This window comes from Mustela putorius, unplaced genomic scaffold (genome assembly GCF_011764305.1).
Source record: "Mustela putorius furo isolate JIRA1106 unplaced genomic scaffold, ASM1176430v1.1 tig00003853_pilon_pilon_pilon, whole genome shotgun sequence".
NCBI lineage: Eukaryota > Metazoa > Chordata > Mammalia > Carnivora > Mustelidae > Mustela > Mustela putorius.
The window spans coordinates 24,167,093-24,190,884 of record NW_025422005.1 but is presented as its reverse complement, the minus strand read 5'-3'; the positions used below and the strand labels follow the sequence as shown (position 1 = coordinate 24,190,884).

Sequence of the window (23,792 nt, the reverse complement as noted above, 5' to 3'; positions counted from 1 at the left end):
AAAGGGGGGGGGAATGGTAGTGTCTGGTGGTAAAAATATTTTTATTTTCTTATTTTTACTTTTAAAAATGCACATTCATTGCTTTTGTAATTTTTAATTAAAAAAATCCTAGCTTCATAAGGTTAATGAAGCCACAGATTTGCTTAAAGATTTTATTTATTCATTTAAGAGAGAGAGAGAGAGAGGGACAGAAAGCACAAGCAATGGGGAGAGGGAGCAGGGAGCCTGATGCGGGGCTCCATCCTAGGACCCTGGGATCATGACCCAAGCCAAAGGCAGACACTTAACAGACTGAGCCACCCAGATGTTGGAAGGCAGAGATTTTGTCTGTTTTGCCCACTGCTGGAGACCTAGCGCTGAAAAAAAGGGGCTGGCACATGGGTGCTCCGTCTGTATTTGCTAAATAATTAAGTCCAGAGCAATGCATGAAGAAATCACCCTCAGTGACCCATTGTCCTTTGAAGTTAAAAGGGGCTGATACAAAGGGAATAGAAGCATAATAGAACACAGATTTCAGAAAACATTCTTGCCACAAGATGAACAGTGGAGTAATTCCAACGTCCTTGCCTTAGTAGCCCGCCAGAGCACTGAACAGCAAATTTGCTGAGATTTTCCTAACTGTTGACAGTCCAGTCCGAGTGGATGTGGCTCTACTGCCCACCTTGCTCCCTTCCTTGAGGAGACTACAGATAGAGACTCGAAAGGGGCACAGGGGACAGAGGATGGACAGCAGAAACGGACCGAGATCCTACCAGGTAAGCATCAGAGAACCACCAGGACACGAAGAATCACCACACGCAGTGGTCATTCTGACCTGGAGATCCAGATATCTTTAGTTTACATCGTCTCTGGCTCTGGATGAGACCGGTACATAAAAACATACTCGATTTTAAATGAACTAAAATGGATACTTTAAAAAAATTAATAAAAATTTATACAGAGGTGCCTTGGTGGCGCAGTGGGTTAAAGCCTCTGCCTTCGGCTCGGGTCATGATCCCAGGGTCCTGGGATCCAGCCCTGCATCGGGCTCTCTGCTCAGCAGGGAGCCTGCTTCCTCCTCTCTCTCTGCCTGCTTCCCTGCCTACTTATGATCTCCATCTGTCAAATAAATAAAACCCTTAAAAAAATTTTAGAAAACAAAATGGATATTCAAAAGAGTATCTCCTACTTCACGGTCTCAAAGGAGAATGAAAATATATATTAAATGAGGCATTATGTGCAAAGTGAAACCATTAGGTTGGAAACATTTCCAACAGAGCACAGTTGTAGGAAAAGATTTCCCTCAGTAAATTAAGATGATCCGAAAGCAGGTGATTGTGCACGTTTCTTAAGAAGTAAAATGAGGAAAAGTCCTGTACGTACTGTGCGGAAATGGCTACTGAGGTGGTCCAGCCTGCTAAATCTCTTCCCACAGGCTTGACAAGGGTAGGGTCTTTCCCCTGTATGGCAGCGAAGATGGCGCTTGAGGTCTGCCTTCCGCTTCACCACGTGGGTGCAGTAGGGACACTTGAACCGCATCCGGGGCAGATCATCTGTCAGGAGACAGTTTGATTAAATCACTGGAAAGTTCACCACAACAGTTCCAATCTAATATCAAGAATCCCAAAGGAGTTGGTGAGTCTTGCAAAGGCAGGAGGAAAGGAGAAGGAAGAGATGTCATCAAGACTCCATTGTCCAGGGGCACCTGGGTGGCTCAGTGGTTTAGAGCCTCTGCCTTCGGCTCAGGTCATGATCTCAGGGTACTGGGATCAAGCCCCACATCGGGCTCTCTGCTTAGCGGGGAGCCTGCTTCTTCCTGCCTCTCTGCCTATTTGTGATCTCTGTCTGTCAAATAAATAAATAAAATCTTTGAGAAAAAAAAAAAAAAAAGACTCCATTGTCCAGGGACGCCTGGGTGGCTCATGGGTTAAGCCTCTGCCTTTGGCTCAGGTCATGATCTCAGGGTCCTGGGATCAAGCTCCACATCGGGCTCTCTGCTCAGCAAGCAGCCTGCTTCCCTCCCTCTCTCTCTGCCTGCCTCTCTGCCTACTTTGTGATCACTGTCAAATAAATAAACAAATAATCTTAAAAAAAAAAAAAAAGACTCCATTGTCCATGCACCCCTGAGTCCAGAACGGTAACGTGAGCATTTGAGAGATGTACAACGTTGGGGTAAATTTACACTCTTGCGCTATCCTCTCATTCTGCGTTGTGGAGTCACTGGATTTGAAATGTAAAAAGGGAGAGCTGGACTTTAAAACTAGAGATTAAAAAACAAAAAAGACAAAAACAAAAGCAAAAGAAGTGGAGGTACAACCTCAAAGTATTTCATATTATAGCTTTTAAGTGATGTGTTTTATTGACATATTTTTATCTCCTTGCCTCTACTTTCTGTACACTTGTAACATTTTTAAAGGGGAAAAACTGTCAAGGCTATTTAATGTTTTATTTTAAAACTCATGTATTCAAGGGGCGCCTGGCTGGCTGGCTCAGTCATTGGAGCATGTGATTCTGGATCTAGGCGGTGTGGATTTGAGCCATACGTTGGGTGCAGAGATTAGTAAAATATATATATATATTTATATAAACTTGAAAAAAATAAATAAAATAAAACTCATGTACTCAAGATATTTGTTTGGAAGCAAACTTCATCAATTTAATAGCCATTAAATTCAGTGGTTCATTGTTTTGTTTTTTGTTGTTGTTGTTGTTTTTAAAGGTTTTATTTATTTGACAGACAGAGATCACAAGGAGGCAGAGAGGCAGGCAGAGAAAGAGGAGGAAGCAGGCCCCCCACTGAGCAGAGAGCTCCATGTGGGGCTCGATCCCAGGACTCTGAGATCACGACCCGAGCTGAAGGCAGAGGCTTTAAACCACTGAGCCACCCAGGCGCCCCATCAGTGGTTCATTGTTGAAGTTAGATTTGCATAGAATTATAAAAGTACAGAACCCAAACAGAGAAAAGATCACTCTTGTGCTGTTTTATAGTGGAACAAAGATTTCTCATTTTTGCTCTAATGTTTTGGTCAATGGTCAGAGCTCGGCAAGACTTTCAGTAAGCTCAGTGACCGGCTACAATTTCACATATTTTCAGGTTAGTACTATGGGAAAATACAGTTGCCTCTTGTTCTAAAGTATATTATCTGCCCCAAATTATTATTATTATTATTATTTTAAAGATTTTATTTATTTATTTGACAGAGAGAGATCACAAGTAGGCAGAGAGGCAGGCAGAGAGAAGGGGAAGCAGGATCTCCGCTGAGCAGAGAGCCCGATGTGGGGCTTGATCCCAGGCCCCTGAGATCACGACCTGAGCCGAAGGCAGAGGCTTAACACACTGAGCCACCCAGGCACCCCTATTTATTTATTTTTAAAGACAACTTTATTTTATTTTTTTAAAGTAGGCTACATGCCCAACATTGGGCTTGAACTTACAACCCTGAGATCAAGAGTTGCATGCCCCATTCTGTTTTGGTATTTTTTTAGGGAAGTGGAGGAGCAGAGGGAGAGAAAGAATCTTAAGCAGGCTCCATGCCTAGCACTGGTATCGGATGTGGGGTTTGATCTCACAATCCTGAGATCATGACCTGGGCTGAAATCAAGAGTCGGATGCTTAACTCACTGAGACCCCACCCCACCTTTTTTAGACTACATTTTGGGGATGCATTCTGAAATATTTATAGATGAAAACGTATGACGTCTGCTCTTTGCTTAAAAAATAATACAGGGAGGGGTGAGGAGTAACGATACGGATGAAACAATATTGGCAGTGAGTAGGAAGTTGTACAAACTGGGCAAGGGGTACATGGAAATGAATTACACTATTCTCTTTCCTTTTGTATATGTTTGAAATTTTCCTAAAATAAAATAATTTTAAATATGTAATCTGAATCTTATAATCTGCAGGTGTTTCACCTTATAATTTTCCTTTAAATTCACACGTAAACTATTAAGCAAGTTTGCTACCTGATTAGTTGAGGCAGAACTATATGACATGCATTTTTTTACATAATTTTTAAAAATTTACTTATTTTGAGAGAGAGAGCGCAGGGGGAGGGGCTGAAGGAGAGAGAGAGAATCTCGAGCAGACTGAGCTTGAGCTCTGAGCACAGAGTTTGATGTCATGGAGTCTGACGTAGGGCTCGATCCCACAACTGCGGATTGCGACTTGAGCCAAAACTGAGTTGGCTGCTTAATGGACTAAGCCACCTAGGCCCTCTAGTATGACATGCATTTCTTTTTTTTTAAAAGATTTTATTTATTTATTTGACAGACAGAGATCACAACTAGGCAGAGACGCAGGCAGAGAGAGAGAGAGAGAGAGAGAGAAGCAGGCTCCCCGCTGAGCAGAGAGCCGGCTGCAGGACTCGATCCCAGGATCCCAGGATCATGACCTGAGCCAAAGGCAGAGGCTTAACTCACTGAGCCACTCAGGCACCCCATGACATGCATTTCCAATTCCTGTTCTCTACTATAGTCTTCTGGTGGTAAGGGGTGGATTACTGAAACCAACACCTCCACAGTCTTTCTGCATTTTACTACTATTATAAAAATGAGATGTTTCTGGTTGTTGTTGCACGCAGGATTACAGTGTTATGTTAAGGGTTGCGTGTGGTTTTTAAATTATGTCTTTATGTCTCAAAATCAGATGTCCAGTTTTTTAAAGTCTTAGGTCTGTGAACCTTTGTAAATATGCATGAATGCTCTGTTTAACTTTTCTGTATAAAAATGCTCCTCCTGAGTAAATACTCAGAAAAAAAAAATGTAATTTAAAGTGAAGATATGCATCTTAGGGATTGAACCATTTAAAAAAAGAGCTATAGGGGCTTAACAGTAATCTAATCATCTGATGACATAGGCTGGGAAAATCTTTGGCTTTGAAATTCAGAACCCTATTGTTTTGACTGTTATTAAATTTATTCTTTTAAAAAAAAATTTTTTTTTAAAGTAAGCTCCATGCCCAATGTGGGGTGTGAACTCATGACCCTATGATCAGGAGTTATGTGCTCTACCAACTGAGCCAGCCAGGTGCCCCTATCCAATACTATTTTTAATTAGAAATTTAAATTCATGTTTTATGAAATAAATTTGATTAGAGGAGAATGACTTAAAAAAAATCACTTGGCTCAACTGCCTGTAACACTTCAAAGTAAGGGCATGCTGAGATAGGATTGGTTTGTATAGCCCAGGAGCCTTAGGACTTCACTGAGGGGACTGATTTTTCTTTTTTTTTTTTTGGATACCTGGAAAGCTTCTGGATGTGACATCAGATCCTGGACCGTACGGATAGCCAACGGGCGTGGAGTCCATGTGAGCATCAATCTGTGCATGTTCTTCAGATTGGGAAATGTGGCTGGAAGAATCTGAGGTTCGTGCTTCTCGTTTGCTGGACTTATAATGAGCGACTTCAGAAGGCTGTGACAGCCTCAAATGTTTGGACTTTTTAATGGAGTCTTTCCTTTGTTCGTGCTTGGCCAAAGGCTGTTGAGTATTCCTTTGGGAGGCTGGATGGTAATTATACTTACTCCAAGATTTCCCACTTATGACACTTGTTCCTTGATCTGCGCTCAGGTGAGAGTGTGGAGAACCGCTTTCTTCTTGCCAGCCGCTGCTATAAAAGGAGGAACGTTCTATACCGTTAGAATTGGCATCTTTATCGGAGAGACTGAAATAGCGATCTTTTTCTTTCTCACTGATGTCTAGTGAAGATTTAATAAAGGTCTTACATACGCTAATGACATCAGTCATCTGAAGGAAGCTGGCGGCTGACATCACTTCTATGACGTTCTGACCCGTGAGAGAGAGTTTGCCAGAATAGACAAAGTCCAGGATGACCGTAAAAGTGTCAGGGGAGAAGGCCTGAAAGGTAGCTGTGGTGGGCTGACTCGTCTCCTTCGAATTCTGAGAAAGGAGCATTTTGAAATAACCACTGCTAGCAAATAATACATTTCGATGCGCTTTGAAGACCTTCCCTTCCACCAGAATGCTGCAGTCACAGAAGACGTCTTGCCTGCGCTGCTCATTCAGTTGCTGCAGGAGGTGGGACTGGTGAGAGGAGATCTCCATTCTGGAGAGGAAAAGACATGGGGTTACCAGACCAAAGTGACATGGCTTTTCCCAGCAGCGTCAACCGAAATAACCATCAGAAACCTTCCTCTCGTCTCCACGGAAACCACTTTCTTCTTAGAGGATAGAGTCTCCAAGATGCAGAAAATCACTTAGTACTGTACTATGAGTTGTGTGGTTTTTGGACAGTGATTTGTTCAGTCACCAACCTATACCAAGCATTTTCTATGATTTAGGCCTTCTGCTCCGTTCCCTCCTCGATACCCATCCCCCAGCTAGCCCATCCCCCACCCACCTCCATCAACCCTCCGTTTGTCCTCTATTGTTAAGAGTCTCCTATGGCTTGTCTTCCTCTCTCTATTTATCCCCCCCCCCCCGCCTTAAAACATACCCAAGTGTTCTAAATGTATGGCGGGGCTTTCAAGAAAATGAGAAATCCCAAGCTGCCGGTGGTGGAGAAGGAGCAGAGCCAGAGCCCCAATGTGGCTTCAGGTTTTTATCAGTAACAAGTTGGCATCCTCTAGGGACCACGACCTTCATGAAGAAAGATGAGTGAACTTTGCCCATAAATCCCAGAAACACACACAGCTTGTCTTTGTAGGGCCTTCGTTGGGGAAATTAAAAAAAAAAAAAAAAAAAAGTACCTAGGTGTGGGGTGCCTGGGTGGCTTCTTAGGTTAAAGCCTCCACTTTCGGCTCAGGTCATGATCTCAGGGTCCTGGGATCGAGTCCCACATCGGGCTCTCTGCTCAGCGAGGAGCCTGCTTCCCCCTCTTCTTCTGTCTGCCTCTCTGCCTACTTGTGAACTCCGTCTGTCAAATAAATAAATAAAAATCTAAAAAATAAAAAAGGACCGAGGTGAGCTAGCAGACCCAAGATTGTGCTTTTTGAGGTTCTGGAATCCAAATTTATTCTACCTGTTTGGTGTGATAAACCTCAAGGTGGAAATTTAACATGGAAATTAGTCCTGGGGTGGTGGGGCTCCTGGGCTTTTAGTGGAAGCAAATGCACAACCACTTGGGACGGGTGCTCCCAGGTCCCAAGCCAGGTGGGAAATGATCTCTGCTTAGATGCAACTCAAAATCGTTGCCCTCTTCCTATAAAGTGGATCATTTCCAATATCGTACCATTGTGATGTCTATTATTTCCTATCTTAGAAACAAGCAAACAGGGGTGCCTGGGTGGCTCAGTGGGTTAAAGCCTCTGCCTTCGGCTCAGATCATGATCCTGAGGTCCTGGGATCAAGCCCCGCATCGGGCTCTCTGCTCAGCGGGGAGCCTGCTTCCTCCTCTCTCTCTCTGCCTGCCTCTTGGCCTACTTGTGATTTCTGTCTGTCAAATAAATAAATAAAATCTTAAAAAAAAAAAAGAAACAAGCAAACAAAACCTCCCTTGATTTCACATGCACCCCTGGCTACAACTCATTTCATATATATATATATATATATATATATATATATATAAACTCAGGACCCTGTGATCAAAAGTCTCAAGCTCCACCCACTGAGCCAGCCAGGTGCCCCAGTTTACTACTCGATTTCTCTGCTCCCTTCACACAATATTCATTGAAAGAGGTTGTTTGTTTGTTTTAAGATTTTATTTATTTCTTTAATTGAAGGGCTAAGGGGCAGAGGAGGAAGGAGAGAGAGAGAACCTCAAGCAGATGCCACGCTGAGCAGGGAGCTCCACATGGGGCTGGATCCCACCACCCTGAGATCATGACCTGAGCCAAAATCAAAAGTTGGACCCTCCAGTGACTGAGCCCGGAAAGACTTTTTTGGTTTGCTTCTTCATTTGCTGTCTTCGCTTCCCCCGTTCTCTTCCGATCAGCCTCCATCCCCATCCATCACAATCACTTTTTAAAAAGATCACTTGTTAAAAAAAAAAAAAAAGATCACTCGTAACTTGCATGCCAAATCCAATGGTCCTATCTTTGTCCTCATTTTACGCAGGCAGTGGGGTCACTGTCTTCACCCTAAAACGCTCTCTTGACTTGATGCCCAGACCCCTCTGCTCCCTGTTCTTCCCCGGCTGCCGGCCACTCCTTCTCAGTGTCCTCGGCTGGTCCTGCATCTTCCTAGCCTCCTAATGCTATGGGATTTAGGACATGCTACCCCAACATATGGCACCTTGGCGTACTGAATATTTTGTAGGAGTTTGAGAAAACAGCAGAAGCAGAAAGGGCACTCAGAACCCCCCTCCCTTCTCCCCTGCAACTAAAATAACCCCCATGTGAGAGGTGCCCTCTTTATACCCAGAGGAAAGAGCCTCCTTATCTCAGAAGACAAAGGGATGCTAAAGAGAATCCGAACAAACAGGCTTTGCCAAGCTTCCCCGGTTACTAAATTTATCTCCCACCCCTTCACCTACCATATTCCTCGGTGACTGTCCACTCGTCGAGGAACCTAGCATAAAAATATACTCAGGCCTAACTGATACTTCGGCTCTTCATTTCCCGATAAAGGTGTTGGAGTCATGCGAAACTTCTATGGAGTCATTTTGTATGCGTTTCTCACGCGAATGTGTCTGTGTCAGTTTAATTTCCAGACCCAGCCACGAAGAAGGTGGAGGAAAAATTTTCCTCCCCTACCGCTGGAATGCCCCAGGCCTCGGGGCTCAGACCTCTTGCCTACTTACACCATTCCCTAGGTGAGCCCAGCTAGCCTCATAGTTTTAAATACCATCCCTGAGCTTATGACCCACCAAGAGAGCTTTGAGAGGCTCCCCAGCCAGCCTCAAAGTTCTCATGACCTCAAAGGCGCTGCCTGATGTGCACCGCCCGGTCCAGGTATCTCTCTGCCCTCATTGTCTCCTGTGCTCTATCCCTCCTACACTGCATTCCAGCCACAAAGACCGCTGCTCATTCCTAACATTCAAGGCCTATTCCTGCCATGCTGCCTTTGTCCCTGCCAATCCTTCTGCTTGGGAATCTGCTCCTAGGGATACACGTAGCTCGCATTCTCACATTTTCAGGTCTCCGTTGGAATGTCCCCTTATCTGAGAGCTTTCCTTTACCATCCTATAGAATCACCCCTTCCCATTCTCTAGCCTTTTATCTGTTTGCTGTCCGTTTTCTCCGACTAGAATTTAAGGTACGAGAGCAGACACTTTGCCTGCTTTACTTATCTATTCCCAGCTCCTGGAGCAGCCCGTGAGCACACGATATATGCTCCGTGTCGCTGAATGTGCATCAAACCTGCTAAAACATACAAGGAAATGACTCTTCATAAAGAAGAATCAGCAGGTAGAACAAACAGGAGAAGCAAAACACCCACAATTTTAGAAAACAATAAAAATCTAATAGATTATAAACTAAGTATGTTTAAGAAGGTCAGAGCGATGAAAGATATAAAGAGTAGCATGTAGCTTTTTAAATATATTTTTATTTACTTGACAGAGCGAGCCGCACACGGGGTGGGAATGGGCAGAGAGTGAGGGAGAAGCAGACTCCCTGCTGAGCAGAGAGCCCCATGTGGGACTCAATCCCAGGACCCTGAGATCATGACCTGAGCTGAAGGCAGAGGCTTAACCAACTGAGCCACCCAGGCACCCCAAGAGTAGCATATAGTTATGAGCATAGACGCTAGAGCCAGGGAGCTCAATCTGGAATTCTGGCTCTACCACTTAATAGCTGCATGACCCTGGGTAATTTACTTAACCTCTGCATCCATTTCCTTATCTGTAAATTGGAACAAGAAATAGCTCTTATTTCACAGGATTATTGTGAGGATAGAATGAGCTGTTGCACACATAGCACTCAAAGCTACAAGTAATAAGGACTTCATGAATGTTAGCCATTCTCCTTTTGCTTTGTTATTATCCACAAGAAAAGAAACCAGGGGTGGCAGGGGGCAGGGGAGAAGAGGTAGGTTTGAGGAGGAACCAAATAGATTGAATGTACAAAAAAGATCATTAATGAGATTAAAACACTTCATGTTGCAAGATGGTTGCCCCATCTCCAGCCTAATGTCCACATTCCCGGCAGGAAGAAGAGGAAAGGACAAAAAACAATTATCAACCCAGCCTGTCTTTTTTTTTTTTTTTTTCTTTTTTAATCAGAGGGAAAAGAAGCTTTTCTGGAGCCTCACCAGGGGACTTACACTTGCAACTCAATAGCCAGAACCATATCACCTAGTATTTAAGTGTATCTCCCATTACTGTGTTTCGTGTGTGTGTGTGTGTGTGTGTGTGTATCAATTACCACTTCTCGGTTTTGTCAGTCCTTAACATTTTTTTTTAAAGCTTTTATTTACTTATTTGAGAGACAGAGATCACAAGTAGGCAGAGAGGCAGGCAGAGAGAGAGGAAGGGAAGCAGGCTCCCAGCTGAGCAGAGAGCCCGACGAAGGGCTCAATTCCAGGACCCTGAGATCATGACCTGATCTGAAGGCAGAGGCTTTAACCCACTGAGCCACCCAGGTGCCCCTGTCAGTACTTAATATCATCAGACTTTTTAATTTTGCCAATATTACAAATATGCAGTGGTTTGTCATTGCTTTTATTTGCGTGGACTGAACAATGAATGTGTACTATGATTCAGTAAACTGCTTGCTCCTTACAATGTTGGTTGGTTGTTTTTTTTTTTTAAGATTTTATTTATTTATTTGACAGAGAAAGAGAGAGAGATCACAAGTAGGCAGAGAGACAGGCAGAGAGAGAGAGTGGGAAGCAGACTCCCCGCTGAACAGAGAGCCCGATACGGGGCTCAATCCCAGGACCCTGGGACCATGACCTGATCTGAAGGCAGAGGCTTAACCCACTGAGCCACCCGGTGCCCCTCATCATTTTTTTTAAACATCTTAAATTTTATCTTATTTTTTCAGTGTTCCAAGATTCATTGTTTATGCACCACATCCAGTGCTCCATGCCATACATGCCCTCCTTAATACCCACCACCAGGCTCACTCACCCCCCTCCCTCCACTCCAAACCCTCAGTTTGTTTCTCAGAGTCCACAGTCTCTCATGCTTCATCTCCCCCTCCAATTTCCCCCAATTCACTTCCCCTTTCCTTCTCCTAATGTCCTCCATGTTATTCCTTATGCTCCACAAGTGAAACCATATGATAATTGACTTTCTCTGCTTGACTTGTTTCACTCAGCATAATCTCCTCCAGTCCCATCCATGTTGATACAAAAGTTGGGTATTCATCCTTTCTGATGGAGGCATCATACTCCATTGTACATATGGATCTTACAATACTGTTAACTAACATTATGTAACAATTAGCCTCAAAAAATAATTTTATAAGTATCTATTTAACTCACAAGTCTGTGTGTTGGCTGATCTGGGCGGACTTGTTAGGAGAGCTCTGATGATCTTGCCTGGGCCCAATCACACGCCTAGGAGTCAACCAATTCCATGTGTTACTACATGGTCTCATAGCGTCCTCCTGGGAACAGTTGGCTGGCCTAGCTGATTTCTTCTCATGACGATGCCAAAAGTACAAAAGACCAAGGGGAAATATGTGAAGCCTCTTAAGGTGCAGGCTTGCAACTGGTACACTGTCACATCTACCCGACTGTAACAGTCTCAAGCAAATCACTTGGCCAAAGGTAAAGTCAAGAGAAGAAGATCTTCTCCCTGTTAGTGGGAAGAACTGTGAAGTCACACAACAAAGGATGCGAATATTGGTAGCGGGTGCTGAATGGTCACAATGATGCCATCTACACAATATCCTTTCTTATTTTTCAAGTTGGGTTGTTTGTCTTTTTCTTATTTATTTATAGGTATCCTTTAAGTATCCAACATATTAATCCCTCATCAGGTATATGCTTTGCAAATATCTTCTCCAGTCCATGGTTTGATTTTTTTTAACTTTGTTTATTGTGGTTTTCATTAAAAAGAAGCTTTTAGTTTAAATACAGTCCAATTTATCAATCTATTAATGTGTTTTCTATAACTTGTTTAAGAAATTCCTTAGTCTCGGGGTGTCTAGGTGGCTCAGTCATTGAGCATCTGGCTTCAGCTCAGGTCATGATCTCAGGTCATGACCTGGGATCAAGCCCCGCATTGGGCTCCCTGCTCAGTGGGGAGCCTGCTTCTCCCTCTCCCATTCCCCCTGCTTGTGTTCCCTTTCATGCTGTTGCTCTCTCTCTGTCAAATAAATAAATAAAATCTTTTTTTCCCCCAGATTTTATTTATTTATTTGACAGAGAGAGAGAGGTCATAAGTAGGCAGAGAGGCAGGCAGAGAGAGAGGGAAGCAGGCTCCCCGCTGAGCAGCGAGCCCAACGCAGGGCTCAATCCTGAGATCATGACCTGAGCCGAAGGCAGAGGCTCAACCGACTGAGCCATCAGGCGCCCCTATAAATAAAATCTTAAAAAAAAGAAAAGAAAAAGAAAAAGAAATTCCTTAGTCTCAAGGACATAAAGATATTTTTTAAAGTTCTGTTTCTCACTTTTAGGGCTTTGATCCACTATTTATTTTGCATATCATATTCTAATTTTTTTCATGCAGATACCCAATTTTTCTGGCACTATTTTTCTAAAAGATTTTATTTATTTATTTGACAGAGATCACAAGTAGGCAGAGAGGCAGGCAGAGAGAGAGGGGGAAGCAGGCTCCCTGCCAAGCAGAGAGCCCAACACGGGGCTCTATTCAATCCCAGGACCCTGGGATCATGACCTGATCTGAAGGCAGAGACTTAACCCACTGAGACACCCAGGCACCCCTTTGGCACTATTTTTGAACAGTCTATTCTTTCCCCATTAATCGGTAATACTGCCTCTGTCATACATCTAGTTTACATAAATTCATGGATCTATTTCTGAGCTTTCTGTTCAGTTCAGCTGGTCTGTTTGTCTATCTCTGGATCAATACTTCATACTATTAATTACCAAACTTTAAAATGAATTCCCCCACTTAGTTCTTCAAATAACATTTAAAAAAAATTCTGATTGCCTCTTTCTTCTTCCATATAAATATTAGGATAACCTTATCAAGTTTCACTAAAAAGAGAAAAAAATATATTTCATAGGCATTTATTTTGGAATTTAATTTATAGATTAATTTATGGGAAAACTCACATCTTTATGATAGTGAGTCTTACCATCCATGAACATGGGGTAGTTCTCCACTTATTTAGGCCTTCTTTCATAGTCTTTAGCAATGTTTCCTTATTTTCTTTATTAAGATCTTGCATATTTTTGTTAGATTTATTTCTACTGCTTATTGGCTGAATGGAAATGCTCCTAAAATTTCACCATTAAGAACGATGTCTAGGGGCGCCTGGGTGGCTCAGTGGGTTAAGCTGCTGCCTTTGGCTCAGGTCATGATCTCAGGGTCCTGGAATCGAGGCCCGCATCGGGCTCTCTGCTCAGCGGGGAGCCTGCTTCCCTCTCTCTCTCTCTCTGCCTGCCTCTCCATCTACTTGTGATTTCCCTCTGTCAAATAAATAAATAAAATCTTAAAAAAAAAAAAGAACGATGTCTAAAACAGGTGTGTTTGATGGATATCCTTTTGTTTCCAATTTTCTAAAAATACTTATCACAAACGAGTGCTAAACTTTATTAAATGTTTACTTGGTATTATATTTTTTTCTTCTTAACCTGTATATTTATTTCCTGGGGCTACTGTAATAAAGTACCATAAACTGGGTGAATTCACACAATAGAAATTTGTTGTCTCACAGTCTGGATGACAGATGTCTGAAATCAGGCTGTCAGCAGGGCCATGCTCTCTCTGAAACCTGTCAGAGAGGAACCCTTATTTGTTTCTTCCTAGAGTCTAGTGTCCCCAGACATTCTTTGGTTTGTGGCAGCAATACCCCAATCTTTGTCTCTATCTTCATATGGTTGCCTTCTCTCTGTGTGTCTCTGTCTTCACAAGGAACTCTCTCCTTGTATCTTCATAGTGTCTTCTTATAAGGACACTAGTCATCTTGTACAGCCATTAAAAAAAAAAAAAAAAAAAAAGTAAGCTCTAGGGCTAACGTGGCACTTGAGCTCATTACCCCGAGATCAGGAGTCACATGCTCTATTGATTGAGCCAGCCAGGTGTCCCAGGACATGGGTCATTTTGGATTAAGGGCCCACCCTACTCAAATTTGACCTCCTCTTCACTAATTACATTTGCAACAACCCTATTTCCAAGTAAGGTACTGCAAGTTAGCACTTCATCGTATCTTTTGGGGGGAACACAATGCAACCCACAACAATCTGTTAAAATGGTATGTTACATTTTTTTGGGTGCTGAATGATCTTTGCATTCCTAGATTACTCTAATTCAGTCTTTACTTTTGTTTTTCTAGAGACTGAAAAGATAAAATGTTTTAATTTTTCAATTCTCCAAAAATGTGAGGTTGAACTAATAATGGAACTAATAATGAACTAATAATGGATTGAATACTGTCCCCTCAAAATTCACATTTACCTGCAATCTCAGAATGTAACCTTATTTGGAAACAGGGTCTTTGCAGAAATAATTAGTTAAGATGAGGTCACTTGACTAGGGTGGGTCCTGTAGTCAATGACTGGTGTCCTTATAAGAGGAGAGGACCCAGAATTACAAAAGCCTTGTGAAAGAACAGCTGGAGATTGGAGTCATGCAACCACTAGCCAAGAAAACATAATGCCCCCAGAAGCTGGGAGCCATCTCCTCAAGAGCCTTCAAAGGGAACATGGCCCTGCCAACCCCTTGATTTCTGACTTCTAGTCTCCAGAACCAAGAGAATAAATTCCAGTTGTTTTAAGCAACCAGTTTAAGGTACTTTGTTGTAGCAGCCCTAGGATACTAATACAAACTGCATGAAATTGCCAATATTCAACTGTTTCGACCAATAGAAATAGTAATTTCATATAGTTGAGCTAAAATCTCGATTTCAAATGAACTGGTGAAAGGGGGAAGTATGTATTTCTATATTAACAGAAGAATCTGTAGCTATTTAAAAGCTGTTATTTTCATTCTTTCAGTGGAGGTTTTTGTTTACCAGGCTATTATAAAATTTCCCTTTGGTTTACTCATTATTCTATTCTGACTCCTCCCTCTTCTCACTCAATACCATTTTCTGGTAATTATTCCCCAGGTTTGTTTTTTTTTAAAGATTTTATTTATTTATTTAACAGAGAGAGAGAGAGAGATCAAAGTAGGCAGAGCAGCAGGCAGAGAGAGAGGGGGAAGCAGGCTCCCTACTGAGCAGAGAGCCCGATGTGGGGCTCGATCCCAGGACCCTGAGATCGTGACCTGAGCCGAAGGCAGAAGCTCAACTCACTGAGCCCTCCAGGTGCCCCACCCCCCAGGTTTTCTTTTTCTTTTTTTAAAAAATTTATATATTTTTTTTATTTCTTTATTTAACAGAGAGAGAGAGAGATCACAAGTAGGCAGAGAGGCAGGCAGAGAGAGAGGGGGAAACAGGCTCCCTGCTGAGCAGTGAGCCAGATGTGGGGCTTGATCCCAGGACCCTGAGATTATGACCTGAGCTGAAGGCAGAGGCTTAATTCACTGAGCCACCCAGGCGCCCCTCCCCAGATTTTCTTAAGAGGATCACCCCATCACCTCTTTTAGTACTTAGGTCTGGGAGAAACTGACTTGACTCATCACTCCAGAGACCAACCTGTGGACCCAGACCTGACAAATCAGAGCACTGCGTTCCCATGGCCAGTTACTGGCTTAGGATGGATGCACCAAACAAAGCAAGCAAAGGAGGTTCAATTAAATTGAACCCAGCCTCTTTATTGGAGCAACCGGGAAAGAAGAGCTCTCCTATGAGGATGTAAGGCTAGAGCTATCTACTGTGGATGGACTGCCACCATGATGGAGACTTCATGAGAAAGGACCAACCCTGAGGAGAACAGAGAGAAGAGAGAAAGTCCAGATCCACTGACATAATGTTATTCCCTATGTTGGTTTTTTTTTTTTTTTTCCTGTAAAGGGCCAGACAGGAAATATTTTAGGGCTTGTAGGTATGAGATTATTATTTATAATAAATATGTATTTTGGACTTTGCCCATGGTTCATGGCTCAGAGCTCCCCAAACCATTGTTTGGTGATTTCCTAAGCAATAAGAGAAACAGGAACGTCTTTTGTTCTAATATTTGGTCTTTCATCCACAATTTCTGAAGTCACTTCAGAGCCATAAAGATGCTATGGGTGTCTTGCTATTCATGGTAAGTCCCAATTGACCACAGCTGAATTTATGTTAATGAGGTGACTCCTGTAAGTCCCCTAAGATGCATGGGTGGGGTGTGCAGGGAAACCAACCATTGGATTGGGTTTATTAGACTTGAGGGTTGGTACTTTCAGTCCCTCCCCATGACCTCTGGAGAGAGGAAAGGAACTAGAGGTTGAATCAGTCACCAATGGCCATGATTTAATCAATCACGCATATGTAATGAAGCCTCCATAAAACCCCAAAAGGACAGGGTTCTGAGCGCTTCCAGGTTGGTGAACCAGAACGCATCCACTTGCTGGCCCCAAACTCCATGGGACAGAAGTTCCTGCATTTGAAAGGACCTGGCCCTGTGTATCCCTTCATCTGGCTATTCATCTGTATCCTTTAATATCTTTCGTAATGAACTGGTCATCTAGTCAGTAAATGGGTTTCCTTAGTTCTCTGAGCCACTCTAATCAAGCAAACTAATCGAACCCAAGGAGGAGGTCCTCTGATTTACAGCATCGGTGGTGCATCGGTGGTGACAACCTGGACCAGCGATGGGCACCTAAGTGGAGGCAGGCTTGTGGGACTGAGCCTTAACCCGTGAATCGAAACCATCTCCACGTAGACAGTGCCAGAACTGAGTTGAATTAGTGTTGGAGAATTGCTTCATTTGCAGGAAAAACCCACACATCATAGCAGGCCAGAGGTCCTTCTCATAACTCCTCAACCTCACCACTATATTGCTCAATTCTGCCACTGTAGCACAAAAGCAGCCACAGACAATAGGAGAAGCAATGGGCGTGGCAGTGTTCCAATAAAGCTTTATTTACAAAAACAGCCACAGGTTGCCTTTTGCCAACACCAGCCCTAGTCCCAGCCATGCCTTTGGCTGTATCTACCTATCCTCGGACTTTTCAGTTACCTGACCCAATAAATGTCATTTCTCTTAAGCCAACATAAATTGGCTTTCCTTTTGTTTGTAACCAGAGAATCCCAATTTATAAGTTATTTCTAAAGATTCTGAATTCTTTGGTAACTTTCATCTAATTATTAGTGCAACTTTTCTTTAAAATCTACTCCTAACTCTGAAAGGAATCAAAGTTGGTTTCACAGAGGAATGATTCACTGATGTTCAAGACATTGCCCACTCTTTTACAAATGAGAAAGTGTTATCAAAACACTAACTCTATTCTTAAAAGTTTTAGTGAAAAGTTAATTCCTTGGGGGAAAAAAGGAACCTTTTTTTTTTTTTTTTAAGTTTAAGTTTCAATAAGAATTTGCTTTCCAGGCAATTTATAGACGATTCGAGTGAGCATCAGTACTGTTCAGTGTTGCAAACAGTAGTCACTGTGTGCAAATTCAAACAGGCACCTGAGAGTTGATAGTGGGAGGATGTTCAACAGCAAAAGCGAAGTGGGAAATCTGCTTTCGCTGTTAAACAAGACAGGAGAGACCTGAGCACTGCCTTTGACAAGCAGAAGAAGAAACAGAGGAACTCGGAAAAAGGCTGAGGCATGAGGAATGACCAGCAGCAGACCTTATCAAAGGGCAGTCACAGGACTATTACCTCAAGTGAAATGCCCACTGGCAGCTGAATTCCCAGTACCAGATACTGAGCCCTGAAAAGGAGGCTGTAATTCCAAGATAGGGTTAAGAATAAGTTTAAGAGGCTTAATGAAAAGACTCCGAAAAGATAAAAGGGAAAAGGCAATTCACACTCCAGTGGACACACACCAGGACCAAGACCAGGTAACATACGTATGGCAGGGAGAGCCAGAGAACCAACAGGGGTGACCCCAAGGTGTACAGGCGTGAGTACTGGCCGAGCGGCGGTCCCATCTACTGCAATGGAAAAGACTAGGAGAGGAACCTGTGGGGTCTAGTCTCTGCAGCTCATGTTTGGACACAGTTCCTGGGTCCTGTTATTCATCCAACAAGAGAAAAAGGGCGGGCAGTTGAATACATGAGTAGAATTGAGGAAATAGGCCCAGGCTGGGGATGTGAGACTGGGAATCAGCATTTGGATGGTATTTAAAGTCATGAAACTAGATGTGTCTACCAAAAGAGGCAGGCCACATGGAAGAGAGGTGAGCCCCTCGCCCTGACAAAGATACCAGAGGAAAACCAGAAAGCTACCCTGGAAGTGAAGAAAGTGTTTCTTTCTTTTTTCTTTTCCTTTTTTTTTTCCTCTTTCTTCCCTCCCTGAATTCCTCTCTTCTTCCTTCTCTTTCCTTTTTTCTTTCTTTCAAGATTTTATGTATTTACTTGTCAGAGAGACAGCGAGAGAGGGAACACAAGCAGGGGGAGTGGGAGAGGAAGAAACAGGCTTTCCGCTGAGCAGGGAGCCCGACATGGGGCTCAATCCCAGAACCCTGGGATTGTGACTTGAGCTGAAGGCAGATGCTTAACAACTGAGCTACGCAGGCACCCCGAAGAAAGCGTTTCAAGGAGAAGGGGTGATCAGCTGTGTTTGCTTTGGTAAGACGGGGACTAAGTCAACCCCTGGATGTATCAGTGGGGTGTGTGTGTGTGTGTGTGTGTGTTTGTGTGTTTGTGTATGGGGGCCGGTTGTGTGTGTGCACCTGTGTTGTGTGCCTGTGTGTCTGTGTTAAGGTGGGTTTCAGGGAGAATGGGATGAGAGAAACAAGTACCCACAACTCGTCATGGCATTTTGCCTATAGGGAAAGAATAAGGGAGACAGTGATAGTAAGAGGAGGTGTGGTCAGCATGAAGAAGAATGTGAATGTTTGGGGAAGAAAAAAGTCCCTGAAGAAATAAATTCCCAGATAAAGCAGGAAGGAATGAGACTGAGAACACACTAAAGTGGTTATCACTGGAAAGGATGATATCGGAATTCATTTCAGATGCCTTTGATCTCTTATCTGTGAAAATGATGAGGATATGGGAAATATGATAGAATTACAGTAGTTACTATAAAAATGAGTATGTGGGGGCGCCTGGGTGGCTCAGTTGGTTAAGCCTCTGCCTTCAGCTCTGGTCGTGGTCTCAGGGTCCTGGGATCGAGTCCCGCATCGTGCTCTCTGCTCAGCAGGGAGCCTGCTTCCTCCTCTCTCTCCCTCTCTCTCTGCCTATTTGTGATCTCTGTCTGTCAAATAAATAAAGAAAAATCTTAAAAAAAAAAATCTGTATGTGAGGGGCGCCTGGGTGGCCCAGTAGGTTAAGCATCTGACTCTTGACTTTGGCTCAGGTCGTGATCTCAGGGCAGGAGATCGAGCCCCAAGTTGGGTCCACACTCAGCAGGGGGAATGCTTGGGGTTCTCCCTCCCCCTCTCCCTCTGCCCCTTGCTCCTGTGCTCTCTCTCCAAAATAAATCAATCCTTTTAAAAAATGTGTATCTGGGGACGCCTAGGTGGCTCAGTTGGTTAAGCAGCTGCCTTCGGCTCAGGTCATGATCCCAGGGTCCTGGGATCGAGTCCCACATCGGGCTCCTTGCTCGGTAGGGAGCCTGCTTTCCTCTGCCTGCCTCTCTGTCTGCCTGTGCTCGCTCGCTCTCTCTCCCTCTGCCTCTGACAAATAAATAAATAAAATCTTAAAAAAAATGTGTATCTGATTTCTAATCTACTCTGATTTAGACTTTCCACTTAAATCACAAGATTAAAGCGTTACAGCTTGAGCTCAGCTTATGGCATGGTGACGCTCAGTAAATATTTAGGGGACTTTTCCCGGGGAAACTGCTTCATTGGTAGACTATAGCAATTGACAGGCAACAGAAGCCACCGTCTTTCCTTAACCTACCCATCTACGGCTGAATAAGTTTTTCTTTGCCCCTATAAGGAAGTAATGCCCTCCTAACAAAGGCAACTGATTTTAGGTTCTGTACCGGTTATTTACATATGGTTTTTAAGCCCCCAAACAGCCTTTTTACATGCTGCTCTGCTCTGCTCTGATGGGTCTGAAACACTGCAAAATACATGACCCAGGATCTCTCACCAGCTGACTTCCTGCAGGATATGGAACATGGGACTCGGAGGACCAGAGGAGGAGGGAAACTTCCCATTCCAGGGCTCCCCGTTGCAGGCGATTGCCGCAAAGCAGCGGGCAGGCGTAACTGTGGACAACGGCAGCTCAGGCAGATGCAGAATCTTTCTGGTGGTTCCAGCACAGATCGCGGTGGTGCCTCTTCAGCGGATCCAGGACTGGCTGCGTCTCCAAAGTGCAGCAGCGGGTACGTGCTCGTGGGCTCCAGCTTCAAGGGGCGTCAGCAGCTTGTGATCCTGAGTCTCAATCCCTTCTTTCTTTTTGTTCCTCCAGCCCCCATCCTCATCTGTGCCCTTCCATACCTTCCCACACCTGTCTAATTTCCAGTACCAAATTATCCTTGCCTGGAATATCTCGAAAGGCTTTTGTTTTCTCGATGGGAGTCTTTTTTTTTTTTTTTTTTAAAGAAGATCTTATTTATTTATTTGACAGACAGAGATCACGAGGAGGCAGAGAGGCAGGCAGAGAGAGAGAGGAGGAAACAGGCTCCCCGCCGAGCAGAGAGCCCGAAGTGGGGCTCAATCCCAGGACCCTGGGATCATGACCTGAACTGAAGGCAGAGGCTTAATTCACTGAGCCACCCAGGTGCCCTTTGATGGGACTCTTATTATATCATCTTGGTAACAGAAAAGGTCCGAGGAAATAGACTGTCCAAAGTAGGGTTTGGGGATTGGTTTGCTGATTGTTTTGACCTTGAACAGACCCAGAACAGAATGATGGCCTTATTCCCACTGAAGAATGGAAATGCTGGTAATCCGTGTCATGTAGTGGCATGATGATTACACACTTTGGGTGACCTGAGGCTGCTGTATTTGACCATGACATTAGTAATTGACAACTACAAGGACTCATCCTCATCAGGTGAGCTGCTTCTGATTGTACTGGGGCAATAACAGAAAGGAAATGATAAGCTCCAGACTTTAAACCCAGCTCAAGTCACCATTAGGAAACCAGAGAATTTCGACGGTGGCCCCAAAGGAGCCTCTGTGAGGCCACAGGACAGACGGAGCTAAAGCCTAGACACTACATGTAATTGTGTGGATTGTAAAATTACAACATAAGTTGATTTTACATCCGACCGAGTCTCTTATGTGATGGGTATTGATGGTGAAGGAGACCCCAAGACCTGGAATGGGAACATGTGAATGGATTCCGACTATCTGAGAACCTTGAGCCTCTACATTCCCATGAGCCTCCCCCTTGCCAGGAAGCAGCCAATCCTTTGAGAAGACGAGCTTTCCCTTGCTTGAAGACTCTAATAACACACCTGAGGCAATGACTTTGCAAGGGGATGCCAATTTTCCTCCAGACTCACCTCACCACCCCTCATTGCCACCAGACCATAACAAGAATCAGCATTTCCCAAGGGGATAATGAAAAAGTATCACGTGGGAGGAGATAATTTATACATAAAATACTGCAAGACTTTCCTAATTCACCTTGGCACAAACATGGGAATATGTTTAGTAATGGATTCTGAGGGATAACAATGTTGCAACAAGCTGGGTTTATTGCTAGGGGTGCACTTACCAGAGATTGTGGATTTTATGTGTTAGTTCAAACACTTGGGAATGGCTCTAAAAACTTGTTTCATGGGCAGACCACAACTGGAACTCAAGGGTGGACTATATTCAGTGAAGCTGAGATGCCAGAACTTCTGGCATAATGTGGAAGAAACTCGGATGTCCAGAGGATTCTTCCTTCACTAAGATATTGTGGCTGTCACCTATAGGATGGAAATGGCACGAAAGGAGATGTCTTTACTGAAATGGGGATGATGAGGTCCCAGAGTGGCAAAGGCCAAGTGACAGTGGTTAAAAGCCACAGACAACGTGTACACAATTACCATATATATACAGCAGGGGTGGATTTTTGGTGATGGCTAGTTGATCATGTTGTCTCTAGGAATTATCTAGATGAACAGCTTACTAAACTACGAAACTGATCTATATAACTAAAAAAATCAAACCAACAAACAAAAGCAAAAACAACCGGAAACTCTAGGTCTCTTAAGGAAGACGCTGACCTGGTTTGCCATATTGGAGCATGACAGCCTGTCATAAACACTTCAGACCTACAACAATTTATAGAACTGGGTTTACTGAACCCTTGATCGAAGTAGTACTATACTATCACAAGTACATACTGGAACATTTCCTTCATGACTTCCTCAAAGAGACCTGAAATAATGTCCTAGTAAGTCATTACTCAATGAATGTAAATGAAACCATCCAGTAGGATGACTGAAGACATATCTGAAATTTCTCTGAAAGAGAAATATCTGGGCCTTTCAGGGATTGCCAGATACTAGTTCTGAACTGGTGTTAATCCCTAGGTATCCAGAACATCATCTGATCTACCAGTCAAGGGAGTGACTCATTGAGGTCAAGTGATAAATGGGGTTCTGGCCTGAGTTGATCTCACCCTATGGCAATTTCCCCGGTTTCTAAAGTATAGTTCCAAAAAGTCCCACTTAGCAACTGGCAGAAGCCCCACATTTGCTCCCTAATCATGATGTGAGGGCTATTACGGTAAGAAGGAACAAACTTCCCCTCCCTACCAGCATAAACTAAAACCCATACTACATCTCTAGGGGATAAGCAGAGACTAATGCCAGCAGCAAAGGCTTCAAAGATGTTAGTGTGGTGATTTCCATCACTTCTGCATTTAATTCACTATTTGGCCTCTGTAGAAGGTGAATGGGTCTCGGAGGCTGACTGTAGATTACAGTGTCCTTAATCAATGAGTAATTCTAACTGTAGCTGTTTCCCAGAGGTGATCTTTCCCCTGGAACAAATCAACATAGTAACCAGCACCTGGAAGACAGCCATTGATATGGAGAGATGTTTTTGTCTTGATATGGATTAGCAAGAAGCACGGCCAGCAGTTTGCTTTTACCTGCCAGGGACATCACACTTGATGATACCATGCCGACTAGACACAATGAGCAGAACACAGCCACTATCCTTGATACCTTAGTAAGACAAATGCATGACTGAAGGTAGGTGACAAAGACCATGAAGGTTGAGGGTCCTGCCTCCTTGTAGAAAGGTTTAGGGGTTACATGGTCTGGGATGAATTGGGATTAGTCCATGATAAGGTAAAAGACAAACTGTTGTACTTTATGCTACCCATCAAGAAAAACAAGTTGTAGGAATCTTCTGGTTTGGGAGCAACACTATACCGCATATAGGTTCTACTTCAACCTTTATACTGAGTAACTCATAAGATGGTGAGTTATTTTTAAAAGATTTTCTTTATTTATTTGACAGAGAGAGAGTGCGCAAACACAAGTAGGCAGAGAGGCAGGCAGAGGGAGAAGGAGAAGCAGGCTCTCTGCTGAGTAGAGATCCCAACACGGGGCTCGATCCCAGGATCCTGGGATCGTGAACTGAGCTGAAGGCAGATGCTTATCTGACGGAGCCACCCAGGTGCCCAAGATGGCAAATTTTAACTGTGGCCAGAGCAAGAAAAGATTCTGCACAAGGTCCAGGCTATAGTGGAGGGTGCTCTGCTATGTAGGCCTTAAGACACATCAACTCCAGTGGTGTTAGAGGTTTGTGGGGAACAGGGATGCTGTATGGAGCCTATGACCAACCCCAACAGGGGAATCATAGCCCTTAGAATTTGAGAGAAAATACGATAGTTCTTGTATTA

The 23,792-nt window shown here is 43.6% G+C and overlaps 1 protein-coding gene across 7 annotated transcripts in view; it reads right to left on the bottom strand.

Moving 5' to 3' along the window:
- The window catches only part of ZBTB8A (zinc finger and BTB domain containing 8A), a 66,341-nt gene that overhangs the window by 8,097 nt on the left and 34,452 nt on the right, over positions 1–23,792 (bottom strand). For 5 of the 7 annotated variants that reach the window (XM_045064126.1, XM_045064125.1, XM_045064123.1 and 2 more), the window contains 2 exons: positions 5,223–6,046; positions 1,363–1,532 (listed from right to left, as the gene is read on the bottom strand). In XM_045064126.1, the coding sequence (XP_044920061.1) occupies positions 1,363–1,532; positions 5,223–6,045 (993 nt within the window). In that variant the 5' untranslated portion in view covers position 6,046. Of the gene's footprint in view, positions 1–1,362; positions 1,533–5,222; positions 6,047–11,307; positions 11,383–21,665; positions 23,324–23,792 lie in introns of those variants that run through there. The other 2 variants (XM_045064122.1, XM_045064127.1) reach the window with 2 other exon arrangements.